The 19,646-nt window shown below is 42.9% G+C and overlaps 2 protein-coding genes across 2 annotated transcripts; one reads left to right on the forward strand and one right to left on the reverse strand.

Moving 5' to 3' along the window:
* Window positions 1–91: 91 nt before the first annotated feature.
* Window positions 92–9,593, reverse strand: TMEM43 (transmembrane protein 43). Its single transcript, XM_030500569.1, is given in 15 exon segments — window positions 92–1,176; window positions 1,178–1,221; window positions 2,112–2,130; window positions 2,132–2,230; window positions 2,419–2,520; window positions 2,598–2,672; window positions 3,274–3,395; window positions 3,556–3,626; window positions 5,478–5,547; window positions 6,761–6,810; window positions 7,452–7,534; window positions 7,536–7,547; window positions 8,236–8,370; window positions 8,627–8,776; window positions 9,450–9,593. Coding segments are annotated over 15 exon segments (1,320 nt in total). The 5' UTR covers window positions 9,579–9,593; the 3' UTR covers window positions 92–1,017.
* A 47-nt stretch (window positions 9,594–9,640) lies between these two features.
* On the forward strand, window positions 9,641–18,493 carry CHCHD4 (coiled-coil-helix-coiled-coil-helix domain containing 4). The gene is made up of 3 exons (XM_030500570.1): window positions 9,641–9,918; window positions 11,764–11,862; window positions 17,332–18,493. Exons 1-3 carry the CDS (start codon window positions 9,897–9,899, stop codon window positions 17,625–17,627), a joined length of 417 nt encoding a protein of 138 aa, XP_030356430.1. The 5' UTR covers window positions 9,641–9,896; the 3' UTR covers window positions 17,628–18,493.
* The last annotated feature ends 1,153 nt before the right edge of the window (window positions 18,494–19,646 follow it).

The raw sequence follows: 19,646 nt of genomic DNA on the forward strand, positions 1-19,646 counted from the left end.
GCACCAGCACAAGGCAACATCCCTCTACCATGATACAAATACAAAAGCTCAAAATTCAGGCTACTAAAGTCTATGAAATCTAATCAGGCAAAAATGTTTTCAGGATTTAATTTCATGGAGTATGTTCATTGCCATTACTAAGTGAAATTCAAGAAAGAAACAGTACACACAGCAAAAAACCCCAAATACAAAGAATATACATTCAATTATAAAAGTTACTTTCGTTTCAAGGCAGCAGGTTTGATTTCTGGAGGTTTGTGACCTCCGAGCGTACCCCCTGAAATAAGTGCAATTCAAAGTTCCATTTTTGATATAGTTACACAATGGTGTAAGTCCATACCTCTATTTTGGATGCTTAACCAAGAACAACTTGGAGACTTATAAAAACTTGGGGGAAATCAATGCTTTGTGCCAAATCTGCACTGCCTCAGAGCACACTCACCTGCTTACTTGTTATTGCAAGTTACTCTGAAAACCCTCAGTCCAAAAGTGTACGTTTTACATGAGCATCATGTGAAATGTAAGTTGTGATTCCCCTTTGAACACACACACACACACACTGCCTAATGCATCAGCCAAAGCAGCATATGTGACTGTGCAGAGAACAGGCTGCAGAGAGAGGCACACACATACTTCCTAAGGAGATCTGATCACCTCCATAGATGAAGCTGGTGCTTGCGCCATGACACACAAGGTGCCCCACCGGTCAGTGAGGACTTGCCAGTGCTCAAATCAGAGTTAGCGAGCCGTAAGAGGTACAAACTGCTGGGTCACTGACTTAGGATCAACACAAACACTCCAAAATGCTTTTTTCCCCCCAAAGTCAATGTCACTGACTTCCGCAAACACCATCCTAGAGTCCTGTTTTCATGAGTAAGGTGTAGCAAGCCCCTGCCCAGCGCTGGGCACACACTGCTGGCCTGGGATGTGCTGTGAGCGTGCTGCAGTAACCAGGACAGGAATGCACCAGAGAAGTCTCTAACTGGGAGTCAGTGCCCAACCCCGAGCAGCTCCTCCTCACTGCTGCTTCTTTGGGGGAACACGAGATTTCGCCACCACAATGGGCACTACAGAGAGCAGCCCGATGAGCAGAGCCCAGAGGGGCCGGTAGAAGAGCCAACCCACGGAGATGGTCAGGAGAGACAGCGAACTGGCCACGCAGAAGGCAATGCCCTTTTAGTCCAATGTTAACCAGATCTCTCACAACAGGAAACCAGTCCACTGCAGAAGGAATTAAACCAGGGATAAAGTAGTTGATAAATGATGGTTTAACAGGAAATCATGCTTAGGATTTGCACACTATTGCAATCAAAAGACAGACCCACTCACTCTCAAGAGCACTGGGTAAGGCATTTCAAAACAGAGCATCCTCAAGGCATTTGGTAACAAACAAGAGCTAAATATATAAGGCAATGGAATCCTCATCCCTTCAGACAGGAAGCAATCCCAAATCAAGTCAGAAGATATGTCCAAGGCTTGAGCAGCCCAACAGCCTTGCAAGCTATGGAACAAGCCTAGAGCAACTGATAACAATACACTAGCATGGAAACTAGTTTCTGTCAACAGTAAATCTTGCAGGAGCATGTCTATGGATAAATAGGAGAGAGAGGAAAAAAAGAGTTCACAGCTACAAAGCAAATGTTAGCTTTGATGTCTGAAGTTTATACAAGGTTGAGGCACCATCTGCTTTTCTGTGGTTTTATTCCAACATCTTTCTATGTTAAAAGGATAAAAGCTTTCCTTGCTGTTTGTTCACAGTCATGTAAAAGAACCAGACACACAGACATGTTACTGTACAACTACCAAGACCTGCTGGGGGACCACTTGTGTGTGGGTTTAGAGAGTAACTGGATTGCAGCACCTTGACTTGGAAGAACCAGCCCGACACATGCTTTAGGTCCTGGTTTTGGTGAGCACTGGGCTGGGGGCTCCTGTTTTAATGTTCACAAAGCAGCCATCCAGGTCTGGGATCCTGTCTCCCTGCAATTGCCTACTGCAGCTTTCAGATCCAATCCAATCTGAGTCCAAACCAGATTCCTCCTGCCCTCCAAATAACTGCACATGTGAGCAATTAATCAAAATCATTTCACCTTTCTGTAAAAACAACTTACCTAAAGTGTAGAAGATTCGGGGTCATGAGGCTGATGCCCACAAACATCGCCAGCCAGCCCGCTGCACGCAGTGCCCAGGTCTTCATGGTGTTACCCTGGTGCTCCTTCTGAAACACTTCCTGAAAGCAAATACCATCACATGCAGCCTGTCCCTCCATTCCTTTCCAGATCCTTCTGATTGCAGTGCATTAGGAGCAAACCAGAGCTGGCAGCGTTTTAGAAGGAAAAGGAGAGCCTACTCCCTGCTGCTTCTGCGCTACCATCTCCAGTCTCAACCCCTCACTACTCCAGTGTGTATCTATCTCACCTCCACAGTGAGGTCCCCAGGGTAGAGGATCTGCAGGACATCTCCAGACTTGGTATGATATGGCACCAGCTGATCTCCTCGCTGGCGAGCGACCACAGTCACCTGTGAGAAAAGGAGAACATTTACTGGTTACTGAGCTGGGAACAGTCTGTAAAATACAGGAACAGCTCAGGACTAACCTTATCAGCAGAGCCCAAATAGGGGTCATCTCCACTCAGACCCGCATAGAAGAACGAGACACGAAGATCTCCCACCTACAAACAGAACAGTGGAAGTCAAGAAAGATTTCTTTACAAAGGAGAATCACAGGAAAGACACGTCTGCATAGGAACACCCTTTCTGCATCAGCATTTTTCCTTATTTCAAGCCAGAGGATACCCAGCATGGATTTCCAAGCTGTTACCTTTTCAGGCCTAGCTGATAGCCAAAACAGGGCAGCTCAAATGCTGTTTTGCAACCCCCCCTCTGATTTAGCTGCAGGAGCACATTAACACTAGTGAGACCCTTTGTTCATCCCTTGTCGTGTTATTTGTTGGCAGAGGGAGGTCAGGCAGCACAAAGCTATTTCACTGTATTCTGTTCAGTACAGCAAAGCAGAGGTAGAACCCACCTCCCAGCACCATCCTGTGTCTTTCCATTTAAAAGCATGGCAAACTCAATAAAAGAGAAGACAAAGAAGCAGGACCAGAAGCTTCCTGCAAGAGAAGCACTCGTGCTGAAGGACAGTACTAAGGGTGTTATCTCTGTGATGGTCTGCACTCTGGTTTCTACATATTTAAACAGGAATGGGACCAGCCCCAACCGTCTTTTTCACATAAAAGCAATCACTGCTTTGGTTTATCCTTCCCATCTTACTTCTGGTCGCCTGGGGTTCTCGCTGTGGTAAAAGTAATCTCCTCCTCGGGTAACATCAGCATGGGGATCCTCAAGGTGTGACAAGCTCAGCTGCTTGAAGTCATCAATTTTATCCACAAGACCTAAGCAGAATAAGGAAACAAGCTCGGGTGCCTAACTTGGAAGGGGCAATTTCCTGGCTGGCTTCTTGATTGTCACTTGAAATCACCACCACTGAGGAAAGAACCAAAGTCCACTGCTGACGCAACAGCAGACACAGAGCCAGCACAAAGCAATCCTTACCCTTGGAAAGAACAAAGCTGCCAACTTGGACGTTAGGAGAAACAGCAGTGAAAGACTCCACAGCCATGGCACTGAGGGACAGAGAGAGACCCTGATTAGTCCTGGAGTTATGATCAAGCTCTCCATTTGCAGGATGTAATACACAGCATATGTCAAACATCAGGAGAAGCTCAGAAGGGCTGACTGGCTGTAATGATGTGAAATCAAATCCATCAAGAAACTGTCCCCAGACTTCACAGTGTTGGAGCCATTAAAATAAGTTAAGACAAGACACGACTGTCTCATCCCCCAGCCCAACCTTCCAGTCACACCACAGGATTGCACTAGGAAGCTTCTCTATGGTGATATAGGGGGTTTGAGTGACAAGGATTTAATCACATTCCTAGATCAAGTTCCTGCAATATTTAACTACACTCATAAATGCACTTTATTTCTAGCCTGAATTTATTTAGCTTCTCCTGTCAACTGCTGGATCTTACCTGCTAAATTAAGAAACCTACATCACAAACCTTCTCCATATACAGGTACTTCTACATCACAGCCAAGTTAATAAAATTCCAAACTCAGGATCCCTTCACTTACAGTCTTCCTTCCCATCAGCAGTACTACTGGAATCTCCTTGGCAGGAAACCACAGATTTTATTTTTACAAATGTCTAAGTTGTATAAAAATATAAGATGGATGGAGGGAAGGAAGACACGTAGCACACACTTAAAATAGAGCCTCATTCATGCAAGGCATGAACTCTAAAGTTCAGCAGGTCTGCACACACCATGCTGTCTCGTGTGAGGATCCACCACAGTTATACTCAGTCTCCTTAGTTTGTACCAACACTCAGCTGCAGTGGTTCTTAGCTGCAGTGCTTTTAAATCAGGTACTGCAATAGCACTACATCAAAAATGGTTCTTACTCTCAAATGGAGATTTGCATTTGTTGGAGAAGGCTTGGAGATTTATTCACAAAAAAACCTGTGCATGGGGAGGAGAGACAAAGCAGGTTTGTCATCTGGAACAGGGTGCCCAGAGAAGCTGTGGACTGCCCCCATCCCTGGCAGTGTTCAAGGCCAGGTTGGACACAGGGGCTTGGAGCAACCTGCTCTAGTGGAAGGTGTCCCTGCCCATGGCAGGGGGTTGGAACTGGATGAGCTTTAAGGTCCCTTCCAGCACAAACCAGTCTGGGATTCTATGAAGAAGCACTTTCAAACAAAGAGCAGTGTATTTTGATGACCCCAAAGAACCAAAACAAAGTTCTAGAGATTTTGCAAAGTTCAAACTTTATCCTGGTCCCACTGTCCCTCCAGCTGTATTTTTCACTATACATAATGTTTTTTTGCCTGATGGCATCCTGCATCCTAAGCAACCAAGCAGGTGCTGTGAGAATGACAATCAAGCATTAAAAGTGGCACATTGTAGTGTAACTACAATGGTAGTTGTAGTGTAACTACAGTGTTGCAGATGAGAGATACATGAAACAAATTATATATGGGAGATTGCTACAAATAAGGCAATGAGTTAATGCACGCCAGCTTAGAGAAAGCAGCATGAAATTGTGTGACAAGCTCCTGGGATGCCTCCTGTTCTAACCCTCCACTTGTAACAGAAGAATTAGTGATAGGACTGCACTAACAAGACAATAAAAGTCAGAAACGAACCCATTAAAGTTCTCCTACATGGAGACCACATAGTCCAGAGGTAATGTAATAGTAGCTTGATGTCCAGCCATTACTAATGCATAGCTTAATTCCGGTTCCACCAGGCAGTTTGAACTGCTCCCTGATTTCTCTATCCTTTAGCTCTCCCAACTAGCAAAAGACCAACAGTTTTCATCTACTTCACTGTGTCATGAAGCTGGGTCATTTAGTTTTCATCTTTGATTAGATACGGGGACAGAACCGAGAGGGACTGTGCCAGGAAGTAACTTACCTGGGGTTTTTGTGCCCAATTTCCCGATCAAAGTTCCTGCTGTTCACAACTTCTGACTTCCACTCAGTGTCTAAAGAAAATAATATGAAGGTTGAGGAACAGACAGGAAGAATTTACACACAGGTCCTAGTTACTGCAGACACCTCTCCATCAGCTAATTGATTCCAAGTTACACTTCTGGTATTAACATCAAGGTCTGTATGTGATAATCTCTACTGATACCTTAAATCCATCCTCCCAGCATATTAACAAGGCATGGCAGACTTGGGAAAAAAGAAAGGATTTGAGGGATAAACTTGTAACTCAACTTTGCAGAGCCTGGGAAAGGGTGAGAGCAAATGTGTTTTGCCAACACTCGAATCAGTAATTAAATATCTAATTGACAATAAATTAAGTTCATATTCCCCAAGGTGAGTCTGCTCTGCCCACGATGCCCACTGCTAAGCAACCTCCCTATCTTTATTTCAACCGACAAGCTCTCTCATTCCTCTTCTTCCCAGTCTCCTGGTTTTCACAGCTCCTTATGTATGTCCATGCTGTAGGGTCCCATGGTTCACTGAGCTGGGGTATTTTCATGATCACACCCAGAAACTCCTGCCACACCCACGTTACACATCCATCTGTTTAAGCAGAGATAAGTGTAGCACAGAGACCAATCTGCAGATACTTGATGACTCAGAGGGTTTTTTGCCACTGGGTAGATCAGAATAATCCTCTCACAGTTCTGCTCCTGCCAAAAAAGCTTTTGGCAAAAGCCACAGTACACATCAGAGGTGCTGGTGGTTTTCATTAGCTGGTATCCAACACCTGACATATTCTCAACAGGCTCTCTTACAGACTGGAGCTGCACTGTTCTTCCCTGTCTCTTCTCTTCTGCTCACACCAGACATATGCCAAATTACTCCACTTCTGAAGAGTACTCTCAGGTGTAGCTTTGAATGCACTCCCACCTCTGCCCATCTCCTGACACTGAGAACCTGATGGGTGCTATCATCTGTGGAGCATCCTGTTCCTAGATGCTGCTCTGAACCTCGAAGAGTTCCAACACAAGACAGACTTTTCCGTAGTAGTTGCTTGCTAACAGCACACCTCCTTTCACCTCAGTTACCTCAAGAAGGGGAGGCCCTGTCATTTGTTTAGGAAACAGAATTTTTGCCTATTTCTTCACATTCCTTTCTTTCCCAACAATAAAATAGAGGGTTTACAACAGAAGTTAAAATACACATACATAAAAGTCCAAAGTTACATATAAAAGAAAAGGGACTTTCTGTTGCTAGACTTACTGTATGAATACTTTGTCTCTTTCTTAATCTCACCATTCTCTTCGTATTCCCTGGAGAGAAAAGGGATGGATGAAAACCAGAACAGTGCACACACCCCTGCTCAGGGCAGAACACACTTTACAAACGGAACACACAGAGAGCTCACCGGCAACACAAACTTCTCTTTACAAGTAAACTAAGTTTCCTCTGAGCTATTCTGAAGACACAGATTCTCAGTACAAGGACAAAACTACACACAAATGCTAAACAGCCACAACCCTTTTACTCCCATGTTGCCAAGGAGGTGTTGACTAGATAGATGGAACAACCAGTATTAAAAAGTGAGACAAGGTGACCTAAATCAACAAGTCTTTTATAGAAGCTACACCATGAACATGTTAAGACAGAGAAGTGATTTTTCACACCTTCACAACCTCTAACAGTCTTTTTTGTATGACACAAAAGACATTTGGATTGTGAATTCTGTGGAGTCAGACCTACGTAACAGCTAACAACTTCTATACTACTGTCAGTGGAATTATTATTAACAACAGAAATGTTTTCCCTCTTCTGCTTGAAACTATGAACAGAATTCTCCTGCCATAGGGAGTTTGAGGTTACTTGAGTGGAGGGAAAGAAAAAAGAAAATTGTGATGGGATCCTGTTAATAGAACAGCTTCACGAACAACTTTTAAAGGTTACTGTCACTTACCTGGAATCTTCATATTCCACCCACTGGTACATTTCCACGTTACGCTTAAGTTTGACAGCCTGGATGGAGAGCCCATAGCTGGGATTCAAACAAAGGCTATGCAAAAATAGAGAAAGTACAAGTCAGTATGAATGCTGTACTCACAAACACTGTACTATCAAACCCATTTCCATACCTCACTGTACACAGTTAGACTATGTTACACACAGCTGAATACAGTAGAACTGTTATGAAAGACAAAAAGGAGCATCTCTCTTTATCACTGATAAATCTGAGCTAAAGAACCATCATCAAAAACTATTGCCACAGTGAAGAATAGAGCAGAAATGCTGATGGGATGCAGACCTAAGTGTTTAAATCAGGGGGAGGTTTTATTTTGCTGGAAGCTACTGTGCTGTGCCACCTTCTGCAACACAGGTTGCCCACAGAGAATGTCATCACTACTGAAAAGACAGAACTTACAGAGCCTCTGTACTGCAAGAGCCTGAAGACTTTACAGTACCAGGAATACACAACAGGTTCCATATACAAAGGGGAATGGAAATGATCCCTCAAAGGCAGTGGGAGGGTAAACACAGCTCTAGAGGTGGCACATTGCTGGGAGTAGGAAGACCAAGGCTGTAGAGCATCTCACTGATTCCAGGCCAAGAAGCAGAGCCAGCAATGCTTACAGAGAGGAGCTACGCATCTTCTCCTGGTTATCAAACATCATTTTAATTGGTAAAGACTTTTCCTTCCCTCCAAGCTTGAAATACTCATATGCTCAAGGTATTATCTTATTTACCTTAGATGTACTCAGAGCACCCACTAAGTGCACCAGTCTCCCTTCATTCTCCTGAGACACGCTGTGGATGCTGCCAAGAGGGATCACAAGCGAAAGCCCCTCATCAAGAGATCTGGCTGTCCTCAAAGCTCGTCCCTGCAACCCAGAAAAGCAAAATCAAGTTGTAGAGAATCAATGGCACAGCAGGATTTTGTGACAATGGTTGGCAGACAAGTGATCTGAAGGCCACAAGGAATGTTTCTATATTCATCCTCAAGGCATATCCTTGAAACACTTGGATGAAGCTATAACATGACCATTTTAGTAAGCTTATAAATGCAAAACTAGTTGAACGTCACCTCAGCTGTGACACTTTAAAGCTGTGTACAAACACTGACCGTATTTCACTTACTTCATTGGTAAAAAGAAGGTAGAAAGCCAGAAGAAATGTCACAAGTCCCATCAACATTCCTCCAGAAGTCTCGCTGAGCCTCTCCAGGAACCCTGGTTTGGACTCACTTGTGATTTTAACATGTTCTTTTCTGCTGCCTGTGTCAGAGAACTGGTGGAGACAAACCGAAAATGCAATATTGGTGTGAAAGGGGAAGGCATACTGTTGCAAAATAAGTCTTTTAGCCTGGGTAATGGTGCTGCTCTACAAAGTAGCACCTCTTGCCTTGGACCAAAACTTTCCCACACTTCTTAAATGCCTCATCACACTTTTAATGCCAGAAATGCAGTCACCATATAAAACTCAAGCCTGATGGGAAAACAATTTCTGTTATTGCGGTTCAACACGTTCCTTCAAGCTTCCCTCAGTCTGTCTCTAGGTTCCCTATTTGGTGTCCACACCTCGCATTCAGGCCGTGACAAAGTGAGTAATAGTCCGGAATTCCAGAGCAGCTAAAACACAGCTATAAATAACAAGTTCCATTTTAACTCACCAGTGGAAAAACGCCTTCATGCTTTAAAATAATTGCACCTTGGGTAACAAAAACAGACAGCTGAAAACACAATTGTTAATGCTGTCCTAGCCAGTGCCATGTTAAAGCATACAAGAGAGGAGGTGAAGCTTCTCTTTTGCTCATCTTGAGGTGCCAGGCGGGATGTGGCAGCGGCCCCTTCGCTGCACAGGGCCCCCGGCCCCCACAGGCCACCTCAGGGGAGCAAGCCGGGGCGGGAACGGGTCGGCGCAGGGAACCACCCCACACAGGAGCGGTCCGAGCAGCACTTACGTTCCTCGACATGTTGAACCTCTTGGTCTCGCCGGGTATCACCTCAGAGAAGCCGCAAGAGCCGCGCACCCACACCCGCGCCCTCCTTATCCTCAGCGCCGAGCCGAGCCGAGCCGAGCCGCAATGCATGCCGGGACACGTAGTCCCGCCGAGCAGCCGAAGCCCTGCCCGCGGGGCATGCTGGGAGATGTAGTCCAGCTCCACAGCCCGGCCTAGCGGAGCAGTTGCTCTCACTCCGCGCCGGCTCTCGGGCCGCGGTCGGCAGGAGGTGCGTCAGCGCCCGCCGGCGGGCAGGGAAGGTGCTTCCGGAGGGGGGAGGTCGTAGCGTGGAGCAGCGCGCCGCTGCCCGTTGCTGTGGCGGTCAGTGGTAGAGGAGGGAGCGGAGGAGGCCGGCCGGCGTGGCGAGTCTGCGTGCGCGCTGCGGGGAAGGTACCGCACGGCTCCGCCATGTCCTACTGCAGGCAAGAAGGTGCGCCCGGGTGTCCTCCCAATGTCACACCGCCGGGACAGGCCGGGCGGGCTCACCCTGAGGTGGCCGGGGGACGGTGGGGACGACGCGGGTCCACCTCAGCCAGCGAAGGGAAGGCGCAGCCTGAGGGGGGAAAAGGCGCGAAAGCGTGTGGCGGCGGCGGCCGCCTCGCCTCCCCCGTCCGACCTTTCTCCTCATGGCAGGCGGGAAGCCGCGGAGGGCGGTTGCCCGTGAGGCGGGAGCGCTGAGGGTCCCCGCACCCGCCCCGCGGAGAAAGTGCCGCCCTGCAGCGGGCGTTGAAACATCCCCGGCGAGCGGCCGGAGCTGAGCGGGCTGCGCCTCCGGGCTCCGGTTTTAGCTCGGCAGCTTTGCGGTGGGGTGACTCCCTGTCCCGGAGCACCCTCCCGGAGGGTTGGTTTTCTGTCAGCCGAAGTGGCCAAAGGTGATTTTTTTTACCTGTTTAGGGGAAACACGGTAGATGGACAGGGTGGGTAGAGTGAAAATTTTGTTTCTGTATCCGTACAAAGTATTATGTTGTACGGGTTGTGGTGTTTAAGAGGCTTGACCACTTCATAACCTGTGGGATACTCACCCCCCCACAACCCTCCCACCTGGTTAAGCAATGTAAAGTGATTAAATGTGAAGTTTGAAACTGTGAAAAAGCCATTCTATAGTCCTAAATGCCATTTTTTCATTTATAAACTTTGGCACATCGAATACTGATTATAAGCTGTGGTGAGGAAGTCGTAACCTATGGATCTCTGATTTATTGTTAACTTATTTATTTTAACATTTTGGTTCTTTGAAAGGTCTGTAAGTTGTCTACAAAATTCAGCAACAGGGGTTAGAGTTTGTATATTTCTCGTTCCTTTTATGTCAGAAATGACTGGACATTCTACATTAACTGTTCAATGCAGAATTAACAGAGACCTGCTTCCCTATTAAAAGTGGTTTAGATTTATCTGTTTCTCTGACATACTTAAATGGGAAGTTACTGAACATCAGCTGGTTGAGGTCTCACTGAGGGGCAAAAAGACACTAGTTTCTAATATGCCAAGTCACTGTCGTGGCCTTACAAACTTGGAGAACAGAAGGAAGTTCTTGGGGAACTTAACATGTGTTTTCCACTCAATGAATACTGGGTTGTGCATTCAGAAGAGTTTCATCTGGCTGTTCTTTTCTGCTCATGTCTTCCTCAGAGTGTGTATGGTGGTTAGAAAACTCTACTCAGGTTTCCAGGCAAGCCTCCCCCCATCCCACTACAGAACTTTTGTTAAATCAAGAGTGGCACAAGAGCAGGAAGGAGCTGTGTTGGGTTTCTGTCCTTGGTAATGTTCACAGCACCTTTTGATATAGTTGGTTCCACACTGTTATGGTGCTCTTCAGTATTTAAGTCAGATAAGTACTGTAAAATATTACACCAGATTTTAATGTCGAGCACTATTATTAATAAGTATCCTATTGAACACTTTAATTTAGTCTAGTTTTTATTTTCCTTTTTTTTGTCTCTCCCCTTCATCTGGGTTAGTCCTGGTAATGGAGTAGTTCGAGCTTGTTTTGAACTAGCTTTTTAACTTCACAGTTCAATGAACTGCACTGTGATCTGCAGCCATTACAGTGTGTTGCTGGAAAGCTGGAGCTTTAGGAGAGTAGAATGTCAGTTGGGTATGAACCAACAGCTGTTCTAATTGAAGGTGAATGATAAGTACAACAGGATTAATTCACTGTTAACATTAATGCATCATGCTGAATATCTCATTACCTTGTGGTGTTCTGCAGCTTTGTAAATGACTCCTCCTGTCTCAGCTTTCTCTGAACTTTTGCTTTTTGCCTCTCACATGGCAGGAAAAGACAGAATCATATTTGCGACCAAGGAGGACCACGAGACACCGAGCAGTGCTGAGCTGGTTGCAGATGACCCAGATGACCCTTATGAAGAACAAGGTCAGTAGTGAGCAGAAGAATAGAAGTAAGGAGTGATACATCACATATATACTACCAATCTTAAAACCCAAGAACAACAGAGAACAAACCTTGTATGAAGCAGGAACAAAGTATTCATTATTTTTTAAACACTGAGGGCAGTTGGTTATTCAGTAGATAAACACCCAAACTCTCAGCAGTTTTAACTTCCAAATTAGGGCATCACAAATGACATGTGTGCCTTACAGTGTGGGGTTTTCCCCTACAGTTTTAATACTCTTTCAAAGTGGCCTGTTCAAATGCATCAGTGGATGGCTGATAGTTTTGGTTGGTCGCCAGAGGTATCCAGAAAAACACTTTTCCTTCCTTTCTTTTATTAGAGAAGTTAGAGCTTAACCAGTCAAAATTATGGTTGTGGTTTCACTTTCTGAATTATGAAATACAGTTTTCAGAGGCACTGAAGTGATTTACATAGGACTGTTGTTGATGTGAGTTGCTCACCTTCTGTGTGCAGCTGGAATTCCCTGACTTAGGACCTGTGAATATCCAATTTAATATAAATTATATCTGACTAATCCTGTACTATAGTGGTAGCAATATAATCAATGACTCATAGTAATATCTTTCAATGGCACATGACAGGTAAGTTCAAATTACTCTGTTTTCAACTGGAACCATCTTGCCTTGAAAAGATGCAAGTTAAAGTTTTCAATGAAGATTATAGTTCTTATATGAAGTAGATCTAACCTGCAAATGGAGATGTAGGAGAGCAGAGTATTTCTGAGATCAAGACTTGTAATGTTCTGATTGTGCAGAGCATATTTTAGGCTGCTTCCAATGGGTAAATAATCTTCCTATCATGATGATTAAGTAAACTTTGCCCCAGGTTAATAAATTGTCATGAATATTTGTGAATTGGGTTATTTTCTACTTGCTATTATTGCTTAGAGGTCTTTTAGCCTCTTCACTCTGTGTGATCTCATTGCTTTCACCTCAGCTGGGATTGAAGTAAATGCTTCACTCTTTCTGTTGATGCTATGCAGGTGGCTCTGAGACCTTTAGAGGGCAGTGTTCAAACACGATTCAGCAGCTGGAGCACAGCAGGTCATTTTGTTAGCAGTTGAATTTGAACCATATCCTCCTATGTCATTAAAATAACTTTTTTCATACTTAGACTTGTGTTGAAATGATTTTGCTTTTAGTGGCCTATTTTGGCTACATTACAACTGTATGTAGTCAGGAGATGACTTTTTTTAATGGTGATATCTAAAAGTTTTGCTCGTCAGCAGTGATGAGTTCATTCATTCTTATAGTGATCCAGATAAGAACAATGAAAGAATTTCAGAAAGGTGTGTTAAAACTGCAGGTTAGTATCTGTCAGGAATTCTACCTTGTATTGTCAGGTTTTTTTGCTGGCTAAGACCCAACACCCAAACTGCCTCTTTGGTGGAAACAATCTATGCTTTGGGTTTTGTCCTTATTTTCACCACAGGAATGGGGCTTCAGCCCTTAAGAATTTCAAGTAGAGACTCCTACAGGCAATAAAATCTACATGGCACTTATATTGGTTAAATGCCTTGACCAGGATGGAAGGTGAAACCTACAAATCATTTGCATAAAATAGTTCACCCGTAGGTGGAAAACACTGTCTGAGGAGAGCTCTCTTCTAACAGTATGTGCTCCTGGCAGTTTGCTGCATGGAAGAGTTAACTCCTGCCTCAGGCAAATGTAAAATCCATTATTTGTCTGTTAAGAGCTCTTAAGTTAACAGCCTCTAAGGATCAGATGGTGGAATTAAGTTCCCCTCATTCCTTTTCTGTGGCCTCTGGCTTTCTGTTTCCTTTGGAAAAACTGGAGACTGTTTGCAAAATAAAGCAAAGAAAGATACTTTTTCTAAAGTATCACATCTGGAGAGCATGCAAACCCTTGGAGACTTTACCATTCACTGAGCTGTTAAGTCACCTTATGTGGTGTACAGCTAAACAAAGTAGCTTGCTGTTTAGTGAAATAAATTCATGTATGCATTCACATATATTGATGTTATATGTGGTTGTTTAAAGTTCACTTGTCTTCTCCCTTGTAATCATTTATGGTCTTTGGTGGTAATTAAATATTCTGTTAGTAAAAGGTGTCTCTCTAGCAACAGCATGTGGATGCATATTGGTCCTATAACTAAGCATCTATTTTTGACACTGCCTTCTAAGACGAAAGGGAAGGGTGCCCATCTCAGATTTACCATAATAGAGACCTACTACAAAGGCTTGGCATGTGAACATAGAAAACAATTCTCTTGCTACCTCTAAAGAGAGGATTCTCTTCCTTCTGTCTCATACCCCACTCCTCTGCTCCAAATTATTCCCTTTATACATATACCCCAAATATATAGTCATGTGCCATGTATTTTGGTAAGAAACTAGTCAAAGTTAAAAGAACCACTTCCTCCTTGTTTAAATGTCATATTAATTGATTCCGCTTACGTCTGTTTTGCTGGATGTGTAAAATCCATGGTGAGGAGGGGAGGTGGTAGGGTTTTTCCTAACATTTCTGTCTTTACAGCATGTTAGATCAGTTGCTGCCTAAATTATAGAGCACGGAAGAAAACAGAAAGCCAGAAGCTAGTTATGTCAGGGACACCTTGCAGTGAAAATGTGTGGCTGTATGATTTAAAATGAGAAACCCCATAAAAGTTGGCAGGTTTTTGGTTTTGTTTTTTCTCCTTAGCATTTGGTGAGTTACTGCCATGTTTTAAGGGTTCTCTGAAAACTTCTCACTCAAATAGTCTCAGGCTACAATGCATCAGCTCAAATCAGAGACTATTGACATATCACAGTGTGTTACGTTTAGTGGGCGTGAAATTTGTGGGCAGGAAAGGCATATGGGCAAAATGTTTTGGAATATGTTGAAGTGCAGAAGCTCGTGTGGTTTTTACTCAAAAGCAAATGGGAAGGGCTCTGCTGTACATAAAGCAACGTGCAGGCTTTTCTGATTTAGCTTCTGCTTTGATTAGAAGAGTTGGTTTCCCGTCTTCAACTTCTGTGGCCTAATTAACTATAATGACTCTTTTCATCTTTTCTGCTGTGCTATACACACACCAGTCATATCTGAGGAAGAACAGATTTTTTTCTGTAGATGTTTTGTACATACATTTATAGATACCTATAGATGTTTTATATATTTATTCTATAGTATTGTTTTCTAATACAGCTGAAACTTTTATTTGAGGTTTTGGGTTTTTTGTAGGGGCCTTTTTCATACTCAAGATAAATGTGTAGTTTGGAATTTTTGGTTAATTCTTACTTTGCTTCAGTCATTAACAGACAGAAGTCTTTGAGCAGCCTACTTTAGTCAGATCACTCAGGAAAACTTGTGCTCTGTTTCCTTTGGGAGAAAATAAAGTTGTATAGTATTCTTTTTTTGTTTCTATCAGTTAGGACATTGATAGAACAAAACAAATAAGTTACGAGATTTTGGTAGGCAAAATCATAATGGCTTGTATTAAGCCAAAAACATTGAAAGAAGTGAAGCCACATGGAATGGGAAGACAGACGAAGTTAGCATTCCATGTTGCAGCGTGCCTCAGAGTTCATTGTATGTGCCTCTTAACAGCTGTGGCTGATGGAAACAAGAATTCATTTGCAGCAGTTTGAAATAGCATTCTCACTGTAAAGCTTTTTTCTGGTCTCTTGTGTTGCAGATGGAAGAATTTAAATGTTAAAGGGCTCTAGTTTTTATTGAGATCTTTGCTCCCATCACTTAAATAATTTCTTATTTTAATAGTCTTCCATGAAGAAGGCACTGGTGAGCTTTCTGCATGGAAAGTAATTCTTATTAGCATTACAGCTGTGATAGGAGAGTTGGCTAAAAGTGCTTATGAAATTGCACCACAAACACAGGTTATTGATGTCCTCTCCCTTCTCTGTGTTTCTCCACTCGTTCCTGGCATCTTATTTTAGAGACAGTTTTGAAACCGTTTCCACAGAAGACTGATGAAGCAAAGCCCTAATTCTTTTAAGAAAGAACCTGATGAATGATCAGCTGTACAGGACTCTTTATGAGTAATGATGTCCCTTTCAATCCGGCTTCCTGTGTGTCATCTTACATTGTGAACCCTTGGCAGATAAACTTGTTGTTGGGATGTTTGTCACAAAACAGGGAAGAAACTTTTCTCAGAACAACAGTGGGATTTCATTACAGCAAGTACAAAGACAAGTGTTGACATAAATGCAGATGTTCCTGCCTTCGTCTGTGGTATTAACAGATCCCAGGAGTTAAGAGAGATGAAGTGTGATGTCAGCAGTTGATTGTTAATGCAAGTCTTCATCTGCTATGATGTAAATGGGGTTTTGCCATTGAAGTGTGCCTGCTGCTGTATTTACCAGTGAAGAAATGCTTGTCTTGTTCATCTGTGTTTGCTTTGGGTTTTTTTAAAGCATGGTTTCCAAAACTGATGCTATTTCTTTGATCAAATAGGTGCAAATCAATAGTCATGAGATATACAGGAATATATTGTTTGTGGGATAACTCTCACATTGTTTTTAAGATTTGCATGTTTACAAGGCAATTCTGCTTCCAAAAGGACCAATTTATTTGAAGAGAATTATTATACCATTTATTTTATTGCTGTGGTGTCTTCAGGAACACCTCACAACTCCTCATGTATTTTTTTCTTCCTGAAATATTAGAAAATGACTGTTTAAAATGACTGGCTGATGTTAGTGAGGAGGAATATAGGACTTCAAGTTTACAAAGCATATTTCTTCTACGCTGTATGACCAACATCCTTCTGCTTTATGTCATCCTTGGCAATAAGGAATCTGGCACCAGCCATCCATTTCCTTCTCAGTCCTGCTTTTCCTCCAGGCCACTAAAGATGCCATGATGCACTGTACTAGGGACATCTCAGTACAGTTGGTTATTACAAATCTATCTGGCCAAATAAAGCATGATCTATCAAAAATGACAGTATTGCTGTAGTTGACTAAATCATGCTAAGGAGGCTGTTACTTTCTGTATTGAAAAGGAGACTGGTCAACACTGAAGTTGTGTGTTAGTATTCCAGAGTCCATTTGAAACAAGAAAACTGCATCCATCCAACTTGATTTAAAAGATTGCTACTCTTAATACTGGAATTAAATTCTTAGGACTTGTAAGACACAATTCTAAGGCTTGCTTGTTCCCCTGGCAGAGTCTGGCAAGTGGATTGGCTTGACTTCAGTCTGCTTTGAAGTTTACTTAGAATATTCTCAGAAGAAAGACTGAATTCAGGCATGGATATAGAACTGATCTCACTTGTGCCCAATAAAAGGATCATGCAGATCAAAGATAGAAACAGACTGGCCAGGAAGTGAAAGGTGTTTAGCACCCTTGAAGCTATAGAACTAATAGGGCATTCTGAGTTAATCCACTTACACCTGTGTCTTAGCAGCTTTCACTGAATGAAATCCATTTTTTGGAAGGAGCTTTAACTTCTTTTCTCTCTTGTTTGTTCAGGATTGATATTGCCCAATGGAGATATCAATTGGAATTGCCCGTGCCTGGGTGGAATGGCTAGTGGTCCCTGTGGGGAACAGTTCAAGTCAGCCTTTTCTTGTTTCCACTATAGCACAGAAGAAATAAAGGGATCAGACTGTGTGGACCAATTCCGTGCCATGCAGGAATGCATGCAAAAATACCCAGATCTTTACCCTCAAGAGGATGAAACTGAAGAAAAAGAGAAGTCAAGCAAAGATTTGGAAGCTGCTTCTATGGAGGCTACTGCTGCCAAAGAGGAGAAGGGATCTAGCTAATGAAGATGCAAGGAGGCTGTTGTCTCCGTTTCTCATTTTCAGAGACATGGGCTTTTGCAGTATGTTTGTCTTCTGAGTCGTCAAGAAATGTTTCACCATTGTCTTAGACACTGTATCATAGTAAATAATTTATTGCTGAAGGAGAAATCTCAGTGCTACAGTCTTGCAAATAAATACTGCAAAAACAAGTATGTGTGTACTGTGTAACCTGCTATCACACAGTTAATACCTTAACAGCTGGCTTGACCCTCAAGTTCTCCTTGAGTTTTGACTTGAATAATGTCTTTAAATGTATAGCTTTAACTGAAATTCCACTAGCACACCAGGTCTGTTTTCATTTCAGTATGCTCTGATCCATAGCTGCTCTTCTTAATGTATTTGTTCTACTAATGCAAGTGGCATTAAATGATTGTTTTTCCTTAAAGATTTGTCTTTTTTGCCAGAATAATACAGAACATTAAAAACTGCCTAAATCCAGTTTCTAAAATAACTTCAAATGGTTTTATTAAACTGTGGTTGCATTTTACTACTGGCATCAGGTAAGGATGCCAGAACAGTGCTGAAATGCATCTCTTCTTTGATTTAATTTACTAATTGTGTTGTGGTTTGCATATTTAAAAATGGTGTGTTGAGCAACCATTGATAAAGATGGATGGAAAGAATGTTGATCACTGGCTTTATTTCTGCTCTGAAAGCATAGGTTTTTTGGGTTCCTGTAGTTAGTACGTGCTCCTTCAGTGTATAGACAGGCTCTGGTAAAATATGTTGAGAATACAATGAAAAGGTTACCTGGTGTAATGATCTCAAAACAGAAACTGTGACTGAAGTGCATATTAAAAAGCAAACACTTTTTACCTTCATTGAAAGCTCCTCTGTCTTTGTGGTGTATTTCTTCAACACTGCTTGGGTTTGAAATAACTCTTCTGCAGTGTAAGCAGACTTTGAATCAGTTCGTGGGTTGTGAAGATCAGTTGCTTCGGCTTGTCAGATTCTTATTCTTGTCCCATTCTTTTCTCCTCAGCCTCAGGCAGGAAGGCATGAAAAATGGAAAGCATTTTCAGTAGCTATAGGCTGGATCATGAACCAGCACTACAGGGGACCTAAAGAGCTATTAAAATAGTTGAAAATTACTTTAGAGGTGTAAATAACTTACTAGTAATTAACTCACTATAGTTTAATACCTGTGGATAAGGGTACATCTTCTTTCCTAGCAGAATGTAGGCCGTGAGGATTGTATTACGGATCAAATGGGCTTCAGTAAGTTCACTGCATGGTAGTTGGTTGCATTAGGTTTCTTAGTCTCCTATGTGTTGGTTAACTTAACCAAAGCATAAACTTGTAGTGACAGTAATGCAGCCCAGTAAGTCTAGTAATGTTTGAACACTTGCCTGTCTCTGGGCAGCAGTCTTGAATGCTCAGCAACATTACTTCCATATAATGTTTTGGTATCTTGTTTGCACAAGTTATTTTGGGGGTAGTGATGATGCTTCTGAATATTTGAGGGGAGTTTCTGTTAAATTTTACAGTGTGTTTGAGCTGTTTATATCTCAGTACAGCTATTGGAGCATCAAAATCCTGTAGGAAATTAAGTGGCTGACAACCACTCAGTTCGAAGGGCATGGAGAGCAGGTACTCTCAGCACCTCTTTGCTTTTAAAAGAGACAAAGGGTGACAGAGCTTCTCAGTGTGACTCTTTCAGGCGTAGGAAGGCAAATGCCAAGTTAACCTGAGTAAATGGGCACAAAAGCAGCAGAGATAAACCTTGGCACTCAGGCAATTGGACCATGAAAATGGAATCTTAGGCAATCAGATAAACACTGGGCACCAAATAAAAACACATCACGTGCACCCAAGCTTTTGGTTGTTCAAATGGAAATGGTGTTTGTGAAGGGGTGCTCTGTTCTAAGAACTGTTTGCCTCCGATTTTTTTCTGCTGTGCTTTTCTTTCCCACGTTGCCTCAATGCTCTGCAGGCTTGGGATTTAACCTCTGTATTTCTAGCCTCTGTGTAGGGAACATA

The sequence above is a fragment of the Strigops habroptila genome, chromosome 11 (genome assembly GCF_004027225.2).
Source record: "Strigops habroptila isolate Jane chromosome 11, bStrHab1.2.pri, whole genome shotgun sequence".
NCBI lineage: Eukaryota > Metazoa > Chordata > Aves > Psittaciformes > Psittacidae > Strigops > Strigops habroptila.